The 16,660-nt window shown below is 45.2% G+C and overlaps 1 protein-coding gene across 1 annotated transcript in view; it reads right to left on the reverse strand.

The window, feature by feature from the left end:
- The window catches only part of TNFRSF8 (TNF receptor superfamily member 8), a 39,871-nt gene extending 25,113 nt beyond the window's left edge, over positions 1–14,758 (reverse strand). Inside the window, exon 1 of the mRNA XM_084651739.1 lies at positions 14,137–14,758. Within this exon, the coding sequence (XP_084507865.1) occupies positions 14,137–14,202 (66 nt within the window). The 5' untranslated portion in view covers positions 14,203–14,758. The remainder of the gene's footprint in view (positions 1–14,136) is intronic.
- Positions 14,759–16,660: the final 1,902 nt, after the last annotated feature.

Below are 16,660 nucleotides of genomic sequence, written 5' to 3' on the forward strand. Positions count from 1 at the left end.
CCAACCAGTTTAAAGGGAAGTGATTCTCTGGGGGAATCCAAAGAGCAGAGGAGGCAGGATCCAAGGTGCTGCTAGAAATGCTCTCTCGAGGTCAGTGATACTCAGAGCTCAGTGGTTCAGGAGCCAAATTAGCGATCAGCATTATGCAAAAGAGTCACAGTTGCGTGAATCCATTGTTTCATTTACTATAGTACTATTCATACTTAAACACTACGATGGGAAATTATATAACTACTATTTTCAAAGCAAAGTGACTGGCCAAGTATTATTTTATCAACTATAATCGGTTAACATAGTAAACACATCCTGACTGGTCAATAATTAAAATCACACAGTGTTTTAATATCACGTGTGGCAAAAAGTCGCAAGAGACACAGTAAAGAGCCACCTGCAGCTCGTGAGCCTCAGTCTGAGTATCGCTGTTCTAGGTTTTAAAGCCCAACCCCCTTAGTCCGTATAATTTGAAACATGGCCCAGAAACCTACTGAGGCCCTGCTACACCTGCCAAAGGAACAGAGCAAAGATTTGTTGGTGTTAATAGTCATAGATAGTAAACCAACGTCTCTCATTGACTCGGACGTTTCCAAAGCTGTAAATTGAAAGCACTGGCTCCGCAAATGAAATCAAGGCCAGTGTTTAAACTTCTGCTTTCCAAGCAAAACTAGAAGCCAGATTTCCATCAATATCAATGGAAGGTGCAGTCCCACATCAGAGGGCAGAATTCATCATACCTTATTTCTTAGCCACCCTCACCCCTCCCAGTGCCACTCTCAGACTCTGTTCTGAAGCTATTCTAGCACAAGTACTGCCTATAAGTTACGTGTTCATAAGGGCTGGTCAAAAATTTTCCATCAAGACTTATGGGCAGAAAATTGGGTTTTCAACTGAACTAATGTTCATCGAAAGTGACGGCTTTCGTCAAAAAACGTTTGATTGTTTTGTTGTAAAAACTAAAAATCAAACAGTATCTGGCAAAAAAATATATTTGAGTTTTTGAGGAAAAGTCAAAGTTCTCCACGCACAAAAATGTTTTTTTTTTCCATTTGTCGTCAAAATTTTCTTCAGAGAAAGAAACAAATTCCAAACAGCTCTAATTTTTACCATCCTTTCATGAGAACTTATGCATGGAAGAAAGAGAGAGGCAACACGATACAGGTGGGAAAATTCATATCCTCACTGCAGCTCAGAAAATGCTAGTTAAGGAGCCACCTTTCTGGCTTTTCTAATCCAATCAGTTTTATAGATCATGGGTGTGTTTGTGCGGAAGGATAAGTTTCAGGTTAACAATAATACTTTGCTCTCACACCGTACTTTTCACCTGTGGATCTCAAAGCATTTTACTTTGGTGATTTAGCATCATTACCCTCATTTTATAAGTGGGGAAACTGAGGCACAGAGAGGTGAGCAAGCCAATGACAGAGCCAGGTGTAGAACTCAGATTTCCTGACTCCCAGCCCCATGGTCTGCCCACTGCATCACAATGCCTATTAGAGAGCATCATGGAGGGTAGTGCTGACAATTCTACCTTTTAGCCTAACCCCCAGTTAAAAAAAATAAAATCAAAATTCTAATACCAATATAATCAAGTGACATTTCATGTGCTCTCCTGATTTGACTATTATATTGGACCATTGTCCATTATATGCAAATAGTCAACTTGTATGTTATTTCCCCTATTCCAAGGTGGGTTTTCTGGAGACTACCCCCGGTACTACTTTTTCCCTTTTATCCTGAGGGCCAGGTAGCAGCCCCTCACTTTCTGATTAAGGAAGGCTGGACACTGCTCCTGCAGGATCCCTCCAGTGCAGCCTTGGGACTGCAAGGCATTTTCTTGCATAATGTCCCCAGCTCCTCTGCTGCCCTGGGATGGAGTGTCTCATGCCAGACCCTGAATCATGAAATGTTTGCAATGCAGATTAAGAAAGACTTATTTAAAACAGCAGAGATATTTCAAAATGCTGGCCGCAGCCTCCAGGCTTCATGGAATCACAAAGAAGATTATAAAGCTGTTTTGAGTGACTTCTTCGGAAAATAACTTTGTCTGAGGCCATCTCTGTTCTCACTAGCAAGCATGAGTGTTTTGCAAAGTGGCTGCCTAAATACTGCAGTCAAAATGTGGGGGTGAAGAGGAATCCCTGCCCAGATAATGAGTGGGACATAATAACAATGCAAAAGGTTAATTCCACAAGTCAATTTTGAATCACTGGGGAGGAGAGGGCTATGCAATCTAGCAGTTCCAGCAGAGAACTGAACTCCTTCGACTCCTTCTTGTACCATCCACACACAACTGTTACTTTCATAGTGCAAACTGCACAGGTGTGGGGGCATAAAAGGGCTGTGATTTCTATCCCCCATGTCTTGTAAGTTCTATTCCTGGCTATTTTATTTATTTTTTAATAAATTAAAAAGGGGCGTTTCTAAATAAGTTAGATTTCTTTATTTAAATACATTTTTCTTGATAAAAAATTAAACCTATTTAAAATTAAATGTGAATTTATGACAACCTACTTTAAGGCCTAAACATTTAAAAATCATTTAAATTAAATTTAGATTAAAAAAAACCAAACACTCAAGCAGCCCACATGCACTGCCAAAGTTTTAAAAAAAGTCAGCCCATGAACTAGGGGAAATCACTGGGAAAGAGTGGAACCAGAGTTTGCTGACGTGCTAAACAACCAGCTATAGCCTGCAGTAGCCTTTTGACTGCTGGTACAGAGAGAATTTTCTTCATTTCAGTTTATTCAGCTAGTTTGTGCAAAGTTGAGAAACTGATTGGGAGTTGAAAAAGCAGGAAAGCTTGTTTTCCTTTTCGAATAAAAACAAAGTGTGAGAGGATGAGATCTACGGGTTCTAAATCTTGAAGGCCATGGCGATCAGTCATGATCAGTTCAGTTCACTAACTACAGATAATACTTCTTTTGTTTAATGAAGTTAATTTTAAATGCAAACATGTTTTGATATACTTACTTTCTTTGCTTATGTATTCAGCACAAATGTAGTTTTATTTAAATAATTTTTAAATGCCATTTTTGAGCATTTTTAATCAAATTCTAACTTCCATCCAAATGCAGTTTGTGACAAATTACAGTTTAAAAATTAATCATTGCCTACTAAATAAGAAATGCATAATTCACCATTTCCTAATGTAATTCAAAAAAAATAAAAAATATGACATACATATGTTAAGGCATTATATTTACTTAAATAAATATAGTAGATCCTCCTGCTTAGCAAAAAGAATTACCAAACTATACCAACCCATAAGAAACAACCTTTCTTTAGGAAAAATAACCAAAAAGTACAAATGCAAAACAAGATTAAAATCAAAGTCTTAAACCAAGGTTTCCTGTTTCTTTACATAAATCATGATAAAAAAGGGTGATTTAAATCAATCCACCCTCTTGGTTCTATCACTTTGTGACAATAGGCGAGTAACTTAAGAGCTCTGTGATTCAGTTTACCCCTTAAAAAAGAAGTGTCTTCTTATTTTTATTTGTATGGTGGCAATTGCTTCCCCCTGGGGCAGTGGTAAGGATTCATTACTTAGTGTTTCTACAGCGTTTTGAAGTTAACAAGCATTGCATGTGTGTTAAAGCTTATGATATCAGGGCATGGCACATGTTGCCCGTATAGCCAAAATACCCATTACAAAATTATTTTATCCCTGTACACGTTTCTGGCCTTCTTACTGATCGTGTGAAGCCAAGCTACTCCTCTGGCACAGAGGGCAATCACCTGCAAATACAGCTGCACTGTGCCGATACATGCAACAGCTAAAAAGGACCTCTTCTCTCTGCTCCACGAAGAACAGATTGCTTGGTTCCACCGAGTCTTGATAAAGTTTTGACAGCGGGCACTGGAGATGCTTGGGTCTTGTCTGCACTAGCAGTAAAATTTTTCAGCACCAGTGCAGGGGGAGCATCCACGGTCAGCAAAGGGTCAATTTCCTAAAGCAGACAGGAACTTTGTCCAGGGAAGCTGTTTTAGCACCTTGCCAGGAAAAAAAAAAACAAAAAGAAAAAAAAACCCTACCAGATCTAAGCCCAACCTGCTAAAGGGGTGCTAATATGGTATCCTTGGCCAAAGATACCAGGGGCCAAGGTAATAATTTACGGCTTTGTGACTGTCTGGCGGTGGATTGCATCACTCTTCTCAGAATTTTCCTCATGTAGACAGGGCAAATTTCCCCCCAATAGCAGCATCATTGATCGTCCTGGATACACTGTGTCACTTAGAACTGGTCTGAGCTAGGTTACGTGAGATGTGTTGACAGCGGTCGCAGCCGCGGGAGCCCTGTCTGCTTTCCCTAAGACCTGTTCAGTGGCATCGCTGGGAACCAACAGTAGGATTCCCCTGCCCCCCCCTGCACTAATGTGAGCTAAGTCCTAGACAGCTCAATGATCATCTGCCAGAGGGGAGGGAATCACAGGTGATCATTCACATGCAAGCTAAGGCCCTATTTGTACAAGAGCTAAAGAAAAATAATTCCTGCAGGGGGAAGAGCGATCGACAGTGCAAATGAATACCCTAGTTACACAAGTTTCTAATGCATCCATTGCAGGTAGGATCTCAAGGCAAATAATCCCTCATGTCCTTATAGGTATTAAAGGGTCCAAACATGGGGGGAAACATGCATCTTGTAAAATAGTTAGTAAGAAACTTGGGAAATGCAGTAGATCTAATATACTTGGACCTCAGCAAAGCATTGGACATAGTAGGAACTTAGCTAAATTAGAGAAGATGGGGATTAGTATAACAATGGCAAGGTGGGTCAGAAACCGGCTAAAGGGGAGAAGGCACTGGGTTTGTGCTGAAAGGTGAATTACCAGCCTGAAGGGAGGTTACTAGTGGAGTTCCTCACGGACTTGTCTTGGGACCAATCTTATTCAGTACTTTTATTAATGACCTTGGCACAAAAAGTCAGCGTGCGCTCATGAAATTTGCTGATGATACAGAGGAGGGTCAGAATATTACACTGGAAGATCTGGATGAGCTTGAAGATTGGTGTGACAGAAATGCAATACAATTCAACAGTACAAAGTGTAAAGTCACGTACCTACAGTCTAAGCAGAAGAATTGTTGCTATAAGCTATGAGCTCATCAGTTGAGAGTGAGAGGAGGAGAGACCAACCTGCATGTTAGCGTTGATCATAGGATGACTATGAACCACCAATGTGATGCGTCTACGAAACAGCCTAGGTTTGCATTTGCTGTTATCAGGCGAGACATTTCTAGCAGAGATAGGGAAGTATTAATGCCATTGTACAAGCTACTGGTAGGACCTCATGTGGTAAACTGTATAATTCTGGCCTCCCATTTTGAAGAAAGAGGAGTTCAAACTGGAACAAGTGCAGAGAAGAGCTACTTAGATGATCAGGGGAATGGAGGGCCTCTCTTATGAGAGGAAACTGGAAGAGCTTGGTGGGTTTAGCTTAGCACAGTGAAGGCTGAGAGAGGATCCGATTGCCCTCTAGAACTACAACAGGTGGTAAACACCAGGGACAGTGAAGCTATTTAAGCTAAAGGACAATGTTGACGCAAGAACAAATGGGGATAAATTGGCCGTGAAAAAATTCAAGATGGAAAGTAGAAGGTTTCTAACCATCAGAGGACTAAAGTCCTGTAACAGCTGCCCAACAGAAGTTGTGGAGGCAAACAACTTAATTAGTTTTAAGAGCAAGCTGAAAAAATTGATGAATGGGATTGTATGATAGGGTGGCTTGTGATGGTGGCTGACAAGGCTCGGCAGCCCTGAGGGTCCCTTCTGGTTCATGTCAGATATCCCTAAAATCTCATGCTTCAGGCAGTCACCTCCAGGTTCACCTGGGTGAGTCTCACTTAATCAATTCCCTGCCACTGGTGCACTTCAGTCCCTCACATTCTCTGCCTGTCATATAATAGTTCAGTCTCCTGTGAGCTGAAATACTTGGGTCTATTTCATTGTTGGGTTGAGTGCACGGGTGCTGATATACAGGAAGTTGGACCAGATGATCTGGTCATCCCTTGTGGTCTTGACTTCTATGACTTGGCAGAGTAGGATAAGAAGATTTAATTACAGCATAGCAGAAGGCAGTTGATCTGGAGAGCTTGGTCAAGTCACGCCATTGCTCTGTGCCTCAGTTTCCACATCTGTAATGGGGACACTGGTAATGGCACTGACCTCCTTTGCAAGGCACTTTGAGACTAACAGATGACAATCACTTTATAAGAGCTAGTTATGATCACAGAAAGGAAAAAAGGCCCTTTGCCAATTATTCTTTCTGGAGATACGTTGGTCCTTCTCTCATTCCCCTTTCCAAGTCTGCTGAGGAGGAGGATTTCCCCATTTGTTATATTGTCCTTAAGTCAAAGAGAGCTCTTTACAAACAAGTCACACAATGAGTGTGGGAACCATCAAATACAGATTCTGTTCTGAGATGGGTTTCATCCAGTCCTGACTCACTGTTATTAATGACAGGTTTCAGAGTAGCAGCCGTGTTAGTCTGTATTCGCAAAAAGAAAAGGAGTACTTGTGGCACCTTAGAGATTAACCAATTTATTTGAGCATAAGCTTTCGTGAGCTACAGCTCACTTCATCGGATGTTATTAATATCACGAATAACGATTATTTCAGAACGAAGATGGTCTCATTCAATAAAGACGCTTTGTTAGCCAAAAACTGAAGGTAAAGATTTGACTTAGCTGGCCCCATTGCTCATATTTAGCTCTTGAAATGAAGTGAATGGGGTGGGGAGGGAGGGGAAATCTAAGGTGTCAGCCAAACTCTACAAACCTCAAAACTATCACCTTCTTGCAAAGCAGCTGCTGCCATCGATGCAGGGGGATCTACCCCTCACACACTCCTGTTACTCTAGAACCTCTGTTTAGGGGACCCCTAAGAAGAAAGCTAGGACTGCAAAAACATTCCAGGGAACCACTCCATCTCTCCCCAAACTTGGATCATTCATTCTTCATGGACCAAATGATCTTGCAGACTTTGGTTGTTGATTAGTCAGCTGGAGAAGATTCACTTCATAATTTTTACCCTTTGTTGCTTAGGTCATAAAGAACAACCTCTGTATGAGAACTTTCACTTCTGCCCCACTCCCCCCTTCTCGCCTGTGAATATCTAGACACATTTAAGAGTGCAGTGTAACATAATTAGTATTCATTTTCAACACAGCATGTGGGCTGGCTTTATCAGGGAAACCTCTTGTGAGCCTCAAAAGCCAAATGCAGCTGCTTCCCTCATCTGTGAAAGATACAGAATGAAAACATGGTAACCTCAGACTCTTTTTAATCTCCAGCGCATCTCTCCCCTTTCGTCTTTTGACTGTGTTTCCTTCCCCCATTGCCATCTCTGAACCTCAACTGGGAGCAAATTGAACTCAGCATCTTTGGTCAGGTGAATCCAAAGAGCCGTTCCAATTCCTGCAGGCAAGTCAACATCAGTAGCAACCATCACCCAAGCTTGGGTATCACAGCTGTTCCTGAAGGCAGGAAGAGGGAGGAGGAGAATTAAATTGTGCATTTCCCTAGCCAAAGGGCCAGCCAATCCAAATGAAAAAGTTCCAATTTTATCTCAGTGACAAACAAGACTGACCAACTCCGAAAGAGAAAAATATATTAAGTTATACAGTTTCCAGTATTCTTCAACCGCAGCCTAGGGTTAAACACAACTAACAACACTTTGTAAATTCTCGTGTGGGCAGAATATGCCATTGTGTTAGTCATGTTACAGCATGACTAAAAGTTCAAGTATACACATGCCACCACCATGTTTTAGGGTCAGAAGCTGGGAGGAGTCTGAATAGTGGCTCTTCCTTATCTCTGGATGGGGTTGTGAGCAGGATGGAGGTGGTTTTTCCCCACCCAGTGGACTAGCAGAGAGCACACAGAGACTGGACTCAGCTAGTGGACCACTGCGCGTAGGGCCCAATCCCGCCCCCAGTGTAGCCAAAGAAAGTTTTATCACTTCAGTGGGAGCAGGATGAGGCCCCAGTAGAGCAATAGAACCCACAATTCCCTAATAAATTTGAGACCATCCTGAATATTAGAGGGTACCCAGAACTCAGCGGTTCCCCTGGGCAGTAAGTTTGATGGATCTTGAAGATTACCTCCCTTGTAAACAGAACCAGATCCTATTTTCAGCAGCAAGATAATAAAGACCAATGAAATAAAATGGAGGGAAAAATCAAAATGCACCAATACAAAATGGGGAATAACAGGGGAGGCAGCAGTACTGGGGGTCACAGACTGAATCTAAACCAACAGTGTGCCGGTATTGTGAAAAAGGCAAAGGTCACTCTGGGATGTGTTGTCACATGTAAGACAGGGGAGGTAACCGTCTCACTCTGATCAGCAGTGGTGGGCCCTCAGCTGGGGTACGGCATCCAGTTTTGGGCACCACACTATAAGCAAGATGTGAACAAGCTGAAGAGTCCAGAGGAGAGCAACAAAAATGCTAAATGGTTTAGAAAACCTGCCCTAGAAGGAAAGGTTGAAGGAACTGGGCATGTTTAATCTAGAGAAGAGAAAGCTGAGGGAGGACATAACTGTCTTCAAATACGTTAGAGGTTGTCATAAAGAGGACAGCAATCAACTGTTCTCCATGTCCACCAAGAGCAGGACAAGCAGTAATGGGTTTAATCTGCAGCAAGGGAGATTTAGGTTGGTATGACACAGAGGTGCACTATTCTGTGTCAGCAACTCCTCAGGCCTGACATACTAACACACTGTCATCACAATATATACCCACAAGGTGGCATGCAATACATCACTGGAAAACTAATAACTCACTGATCATTTTTCAGAGTAACAGCTGTGTTAGTCTGTATTCGCAAAAAGAAAAGGAGGACTTGTGGCACCTTAGAGACTAACCAATTTATTTGAGCATAAGCTTTCATGAGCTACAGCTCACTTCAACAGTATGCATCCGATGAAGTGAGCTGTAGCTCATGAAAGCTTATGCTCAAATAAATTGGTTAGTCTCTAAGGTGCCACAAGTCCTCCTTTTCTTTTCACTGATCATTAATATTCTTGTGTGGTGTATGTAGATACAAAGAGTTATGGATATGTGCTAGAATTATGGTCTTAAAATGTGCTTGGCAAGAGATGCTTAAGCCCAGTGAGCCTTAGACAAAGGGAGATGTATTTGCTTGTCTTGTATCATCTTTGTCTTCACCTGATGTACATCTATATAAAAAGGTAAACAAAGCCCTCAGTCTAGGGAGTGAGGGAGATAGTCTCTTAATTATAAAGACAGAGATTTGTACCCCACACAAACAACGGAATCAACGGACGCTACTATAAAAGTGTATCCAGTAAGATCTTTTATGATAGCCTGTAGCCTGCTGGTGGTGAAGATTATGGTGCAACGTATGCATTAACGCTACATGAGGAATTACGGAATCTCACTGACGTTATGCTTTAAAGTCTGTAACCAACACAGGGAGAAACAGATTTTCTCCCAGTGAGAAGGGAAGGCAGCTGTCTACCTCTCTCCAATGTAAATTAAGCATTGTGGAATCAAAACAATGGAAGCCCCATTTACATACAAATCAGCAGGAAGATGGGAGGTACAGCAGGAGACCTTCCTGCTTCTTGAAACAGGATCAATGAATTTTGAGAAGACAGCCTGGTATCTGCATCCCCCCTCCCCACCAGGCAGGAGAGGCAGGGCTGACTTTTCAAAGAAGGTTTCAGAGTAACAGCCGTGTTAGTCTGTATTCGCAAAAAGAAAAGGAGTACTTGTGGCACCTTAGAGACTAACTCAAATATATTGGTTTGTCTCTAAGGTGCCACAAGTACTCCTTTTCTTTTTTCAAAGAAGAAATTTCTGAGGTTTACTGGACTCCAACTGGACAACTCCCCATAGTTGTCCCTCACTTGGAGGATTCAAGGGGCCAGAGCTCTTGAAATCACAGAACGCTGCGTCCTTCAACCAGGGAGGCTGAACTTAGGCAAAGATTGTAACTCGCTAAAATTAAGTTTTAATCTTATAAGCGTATTTTTGCTTTTGTTTCTTTGTAACCCCTTCTATCTTTACTCCTAAGGTTCGGTATCACTTAAACTTTCTGTTTAATAAATTTGTTCTACTTTTACTGTAAACCAGTTCAGGGCTGTGATTCAAATAAGAGCGCGTTTGTCAAGCCCCAGTTAAATTAATGAGCTGCAGTGTATTATCTCTTTAAAGTAGCAATGAACATAATAACCTCTGAGAGTGTTCAGTGACAGGGCTGGGCACTGCAGGAAGATGGCTCTGGGGAACTCGGGAGTCAGGCTTCAGTGTCTCTTACCTGCAAGACAAGGACTGGACTGGCCCAGTCCTGAAGGGTTTGCTGGCAAGACAGACAAGCTGATGTGTCAGAAGCTGCCACACAGTTTAACAGCAGCAAAACCCTCCATCACTGAAGCAGAGAGGGGTAAGGTGGTGACTCAGTTCTAGGAACCCCAGCAGCCTGTCACACTGTTAGCTGGTTTGAAGGAAATTCGGGAGGAGGCGCTGTGGGGTGACTCCGCAAACAATAAGTGGGTGGTGGAAGCCAGGGCGGGACCTACAGGCTTGTATGCAGGCTGTTGATGTCTGGGCTGTGAGTCACAGCAGCATAGCATTTAAGGCACCCAGAGTTGCAGGTCAAGGGGTGACAGAGCCCCTTTCTGGTCTGGGTTGAGCCCCAAAGCCTCACAGTTGGATATTAGGACAAACTCTGTAGCAATGAGAATAATTAAGCCCTGACACAGATTACTGCAGCAGGGTTAGGCTAACCCTAACCCTCAGCAGGAACCCCTTCTACTGGAGGTTCAGAACAGATTAGACCAGTGGTTCCCAAACTGGGGTTTGTGAATCCCTGGGGGTTCACGGAAAAAAATTCCCTAATGGCAGAAAGAGCTGTCTCTAGGGTCCCTGGGAAGCCAGTAGCCCAGAGCTTTGGGGACTTCCAAGAGCTAAGCAGATCAAAGCAAGCATATCTATCACACTGAGGAGATTGAAACTTCAAGCTTCCGTATACGAAATGGAAAGGGAGGTGGATATTTTCTGCTGCTTTTAAAATTAAATGGGCGGCTGGTGTTGTTTTTAAATTATTATGAAGAACAAGTTGAAGCTTTGTTGTAATGTGGGTTGTTTGCCTGGACTGCTCAAGACCTGAATGCTTGTGTAGGAGAACTCCGAGTTGGCTTCTTACATCCCTTCCTACTGTTCCACATCTGATACTCCTTGATGAAACATAGGAGCCAGAAGCACCAGTAAGGGGGGTGATGAGGGTCACATGCTGTCCCCCCCATTAGCACGCCCCCCCCACAGGTCCCTCCCCTTTTTTCCCCAGCAGGGCCCCCCCACATTTCTGGCAGTGCCCTCCCAGGCCCTGGGGTACACAGGGGCTTTGCCTCTACACCCTGTTTTTTCTACTGGCACCTCTGATAGGAGCCTTGTCTTCTAACAGGCTTAATCAAAAGTGATACAAGCTCCACAAGTGAGATCTTGGAAGAGTGTTGCTGTTTTCATAATGTAATAAAAATATGGTGATGATAAATCATAATGAATAAATAGTGTGTAATAAGCATGTCATAAAAACACATTTTATATTTCCAGGATTACTGCTTTTATAATTTATGCTGAGGTCAGGGAGAAAATCCTTGGAAATATTCATTTTTAGGAGGGGGTTCACCAGACTTGACATTTTCGTGAAAAGGGTTCGCGGATTGTTAAAGTTTGGGAACCACTGGATTAGACAAACACCTGTCGGGGTGGTCTAGATTTATTTAATCCTGCCTCTGCTGGGAGAGGGGGGACAGTGGCAGGGGATGGACTAGCGAACCCTTCCGGACCCACATTTCTATGACTCTTTGAAAACGAGCACATCTTCTGCCTGGGAAGACCGAGCCCTTTGGATATCAGGTGGATAATACGTTTGTTCGAGAGCATCAAGGTTTGTTCCTCGCCTTCACTCTTCCAATGCCTGCAGGCACGTGAGCTATCCCAGTGGAAGCAAGGCTCCTTCCCGAGGTAGAGCAGATCTCAGGGGGTTATGCTGCATTTGCGTCTTGCGCTGACTGAACTCATTAGTTAACATTCATTTGAGCTCACAGAAAAAAAAAAAAAGTGTGGTGGTGAATCAGGGAGATGAGAAATCAGTTTGCTACAGATGAGTAGTACATCAGAACGAAAAGTATATTACAGTAAAAAAAAAAATACAAAAAATGATCATCTACCAGCACTAGCTGCTCTGGAACTGACTACAGAACCGTTCCAGCAACACAACTGCCTCCTTCTTGGGCTCCTACCCAAAGGCTGAGAACACCGAAAAGAATCCTGCCCAAGCCTACGAGTGCAACCAGATAAACTTCATCTGTCTCATGGGGCATGTGGAAAAAAAGATCAATAATAACTGTTAACTGGATGTAAACTAAAGACCAGAAAAACAATTTAAAATATAAATAGGCTATGAACTGCCAGACACTAAACAGGAGCATATGAATTCCAGTAGTGCCTCAGGCTGCCAGCAAGAGTCATCACACAGAAACACAGTAAAAAGACTATTCTTGGACCAAAGCAACCATAAGCTCTGTGACTCCAGGTTTTAACAGGCATGGGATAAGTAATGGCTGGGACCTAAGTCTGAATATTGATACTGAATATTAGAAAAGCAAATGCACTCTCTCTCTCTTGCAATAAAATAATCATTGTGCACTGATATAGCACCTTGCACCCCCCCTCCCCCCCAAATCAGACTGCAGACCATCAGGCCAATCCTGCAATCCTTAGGTGAGTAGCCCCAAAGATTGCCCGGGTGAGTAGGGATTGTAGGATCAGGACCTATATGTATAGGAATCACTCCACCTTAAGGATGAGAGGATGGGAGCCAGATCACCATGGTACAGTAAGTTGTGTGAGTGTGGGAGGGGAAATTACAGCTCAGGGCCACAGGGCAAACCCCTACTTTTATCAAAAGGGCCCTGAGGATCTGCTAACATCAGTGCACAATAGGCAGGAATAAGTGTTCTTAAAGGTCTGATCCAGAAGGCCCACAGGCTTTAGATCTGGCTTTGATCTCTCTTTAAAGATCTCCAGGCCCACAAAGTTCTGCTGAAACATTTCTCCGTAATTTGCAATGACAGGCACAGCATACATACAAATGACTCATTCACATGGGACTGTTTGGGTTTCTCTAATATTTCCATTGGCAGGGGAAAATCATTAGGAGGTCAACTTGGGGCCCTCATTCCTGCAATGCAATCACCCATAGGCTTGACTTCACCCAGGCAAAGCGGTGCACAGCCTCCATGATCTTACTCCCATGCATGACACACATTTATAAGCGTGCACAGGATGAGGGCAATTGTTGGGAATTGCACCAAGCGAACCCTGTACCCAGGTACCTGTTATCCCATTATAACATGGTACCCAGGACCAATATTAACTGAGCAGAGAGTCTAGGTCTCCTGGGCTGAAATCAAGAGCTTTAACAGTCTGAAACCACGGATCAGTTGGGGGGGGCAGAGACACAGATGATATCTTTTTGAATTTCATTCAATGCAGAAGCCACAGCCCATTCATGAATAAGTTACTGCAGAAAGGGGATGGATGGTCCAATGAAGGAGCAGTTTTCTTTTTACACTTTGGGGAGATCTAAGTCAAGCCCGAGTTTCTCAGCTTGCAACCGAGCCTGGGCCAGACAGATTCCCCACAATCCCCGGGTACGTGGCAAGGCTTCTTGGGACGGCATAAGGAGGACCCGGGGCGAGCTTGCGTTCCCCAGAACATCGGGTGCCAGCTGAGGAGCCAAGGGCGTCTGTGGTTTGAAGTTAATAACGCAAGAAGCCAACCGATAAATAAATCCGGATCCTTTGCTCTTGTCTGCCAGCTCTCCGGGGCAGGCATCAGGCCGCTCCGGGGCGGGCCCCCCACGCTTCCCGCCCGCCCGTAGCACCTTCCTCTCCAACGGGGAGAGCCCACCCCACCCCGGGGCGTGATCCCCCTGGGGAAGCAGCCCCGTGAGTTGCCCCCAGCTTCTCTGAGCCTATAGGCGCGCTGGGTCCCCCGTGCCCCCCGGCCCAGCGCTATTGGTTCGGGGGGAGACCGGAACCCCCCCAACCCCCCCCCCCCGGCAGAGCCCCACGCCCCCCCCCGGCAGAGCCCCGGGGCAGCTACCCTACCTGCGGGGGCGCCGCCTGGGTCCCCCGGAGAAGCAGCAGCAGCAGCAGCAGCCCCCGGGCAGCCATCGGCCCCGCTCCGCGCAGCGGCAGCCGCGGGAAGGTCCTAGAGCATCCGCGCGCGGGACTCCCGCCTCCCGGGCAGGGCTCCCCGCTGGCCTGGACCGCGCCGAGCACCTGGTCCCTGGAGCGAGCCCCGCGTCCTCGCAGGCGCCGGCAGCGACTTTCTAGCTCGAGTCGCGGGGGCGGCAGAATCCGAAACCCCGAAATCACACCGGGAAAAGGGGGTTGACACAGCGTGTCACTAGCCCGGCCCCCTCCCGCCCTGCTCCCCGGGGCTACCCCCCGCGCGGCGGAGTCAGAGCCTGGGCTCACCCAGCATGCAAATTGCAGCCGCTAGGAAGCCTACGGGTTTCACCCCTTTGCCCGAAAACAACGGGCTCGGCTGGGTCCGTTTCTCTCCCTTTCCCCGTCCCTGGCAGCAGGGAGCGGGAACAAAGAACCGCGGAGCCCGCCCGCCCGCAGCCCCTCCTCTCTGCCCCGGGCTGGGCGAGTCTGAGTCCCCCGCAAACTCCTGCTCCAGCCGCTCTCTGCCAGCCTGGAGCGAGGCTCCCGCAAGAGCCCACACGCGTTTTCCTCCGGCTCCAAGGGGGGAGCGAGCTCACAGCCGCCTGGCAGAGTCTGGGTGCTTCAGCTGATCTGGGAGGGACCCGTCCTTCCCCCCGGGGCTTAACAGGGCTCGGGCTTGATTTTACAGCCAGCCCGGCTCAACGCCCTCGCCCTCAGCCGGCTTGGGAGCCGGTCTAGCTGTCAGCAGGGCTGGTCCCATTGCCTGCAGCGGCCCCAAGCACCGCGGGATTAGCTCTTAGCCCAAAGGGAATGTCAGGCAGGCCCCTCGCTGTTCGGCTCTGCATGAAATCTCTTCTGCAGCCCCCCACCCCCGACGACAACAAGAAGAAGTCTGGTAAAAACAGCCTCCTGCCAAAGAGCAGGACAGGCAAAAACCCTGAGCCAGGCAGTAAAGTCCTGAGAAGCTGCATTTTCATGACGATGCTTTTTTTCCTTTTCATGTGTGTAAATTTCTGCTGAGCAAAAGGTCATCACAGAATGAGTGGAGGGTAATTCGCTGCTTGAACCCAGGTGTGCAACAAACTCACTTAAACCAGCCCTGTAATTACCCGACATTTCACTCTCCTGCAGCAGCAAAGTTCATTATGCAAAATGATAGCACTTTCACTGAAATGGCTTTTGGAGTCCTTATTTAACTCCCCCCACCCGCCCCGGAGGGGGGGGCGCTATTCAAGAGTCACCCCCCCTCCACAATCACATAAGCACCTAGTTAACTGTACACACCTGAGTCATGCCCTTGGACGAGTGGACTCAGGTGTGTTCACAAGATCGGGCCCTTCCTTGTCAGATGAGTCTGTTGCTATTTTTAAAAGCAATGGTTTACATTTAAAGATGCCCTCTAATGCTTTCAAGGGAACACCCATTTATTCCCAGATCTCCCACACAAACTGAAACCTAAAATAAACATAGGCCCCTAATTTTCAGAGGTGACCTTGAGCACTGCATGGTAGAGGTCACTGTTCCATACCAGCATCTTATCCAGTTGAGCAAATATGTCCTGGCTTCAGTCTCAATTATAAACGTACAGAACACAAATTGGCTGTGGGTAGCAGGTGTTGGAGGTTTGGGGACAGCTGAGTGGTTGGGTGGGATGGTGTGTGTGTGTGTATTGGGCTGTTAAAATCACTGGCCAGAAATTTATTTAAACATTATGGTAGGTTGCATGGTTTTCTTGGTTCATAGATTGTAATTTGAAATAACAGCCCCTAGAATCAAGGTTGCTGGGCTGGGTTATTTTTGGTTTTGTTTTGAACTTGAATCAACATAAATACAACAGCAAAATTTGGGGATAGGATGTGTGCTTTATTAGGACAGGCACCAACATGGGATTGCCTCTGCTTAACTTTACCTACATGAGTGGTCTTATTGAAGTAAGCGTAGGTAGGTAACAGAAGGGCCCCCAAGACCACAGTACCTGGATGCTCAGAGAACAGGTGTCTAATGTCAGGCAAGTGCTTAAGTCTTTCCAAGATCAGAGATGTGGAGTTAAATCAAATCAAATCTTCATTGAATGCGATGTGTCAGTGTGAAAAAAAACCCCTGAAATGGTCACCGACCACTGTTCTTGTCTATTGTGTGAGGTAGGTTCTGCATTAAATAATACCATTCTCAGAGTGGGTATTCCAGTCCTCGTGTTTTAAATAAACACATTTGATTCAGACTGTGTGTGTTTTGATTATATTCAAGTGAATTACCAGGGACTTTCTGAAAGGAGCCATACCAGGAACTACAACACCCACCTCTGCTTCAGCAAAATAAAATTATTTTTCTCAAAATGTTCCATTCATTTCCTAGAAAATAATCCCCTGCACTGAAGATAAAAACAGATGTTAAGGACAAATTGTTTCTCCAGTTCCCAGTTCTCCAAAGGGCATTTTAATCCAACAGGCAGAACGAG

Source organism: Lepidochelys olivacea (genome assembly GCF_965140295.1).
Source record: "Lepidochelys olivacea isolate rLepOli2 genome assembly, chromosome: 18".
In the NCBI taxonomy this organism is placed as follows: Eukaryota; Metazoa; Chordata; order Testudines; family Cheloniidae; genus Lepidochelys; species Lepidochelys olivacea.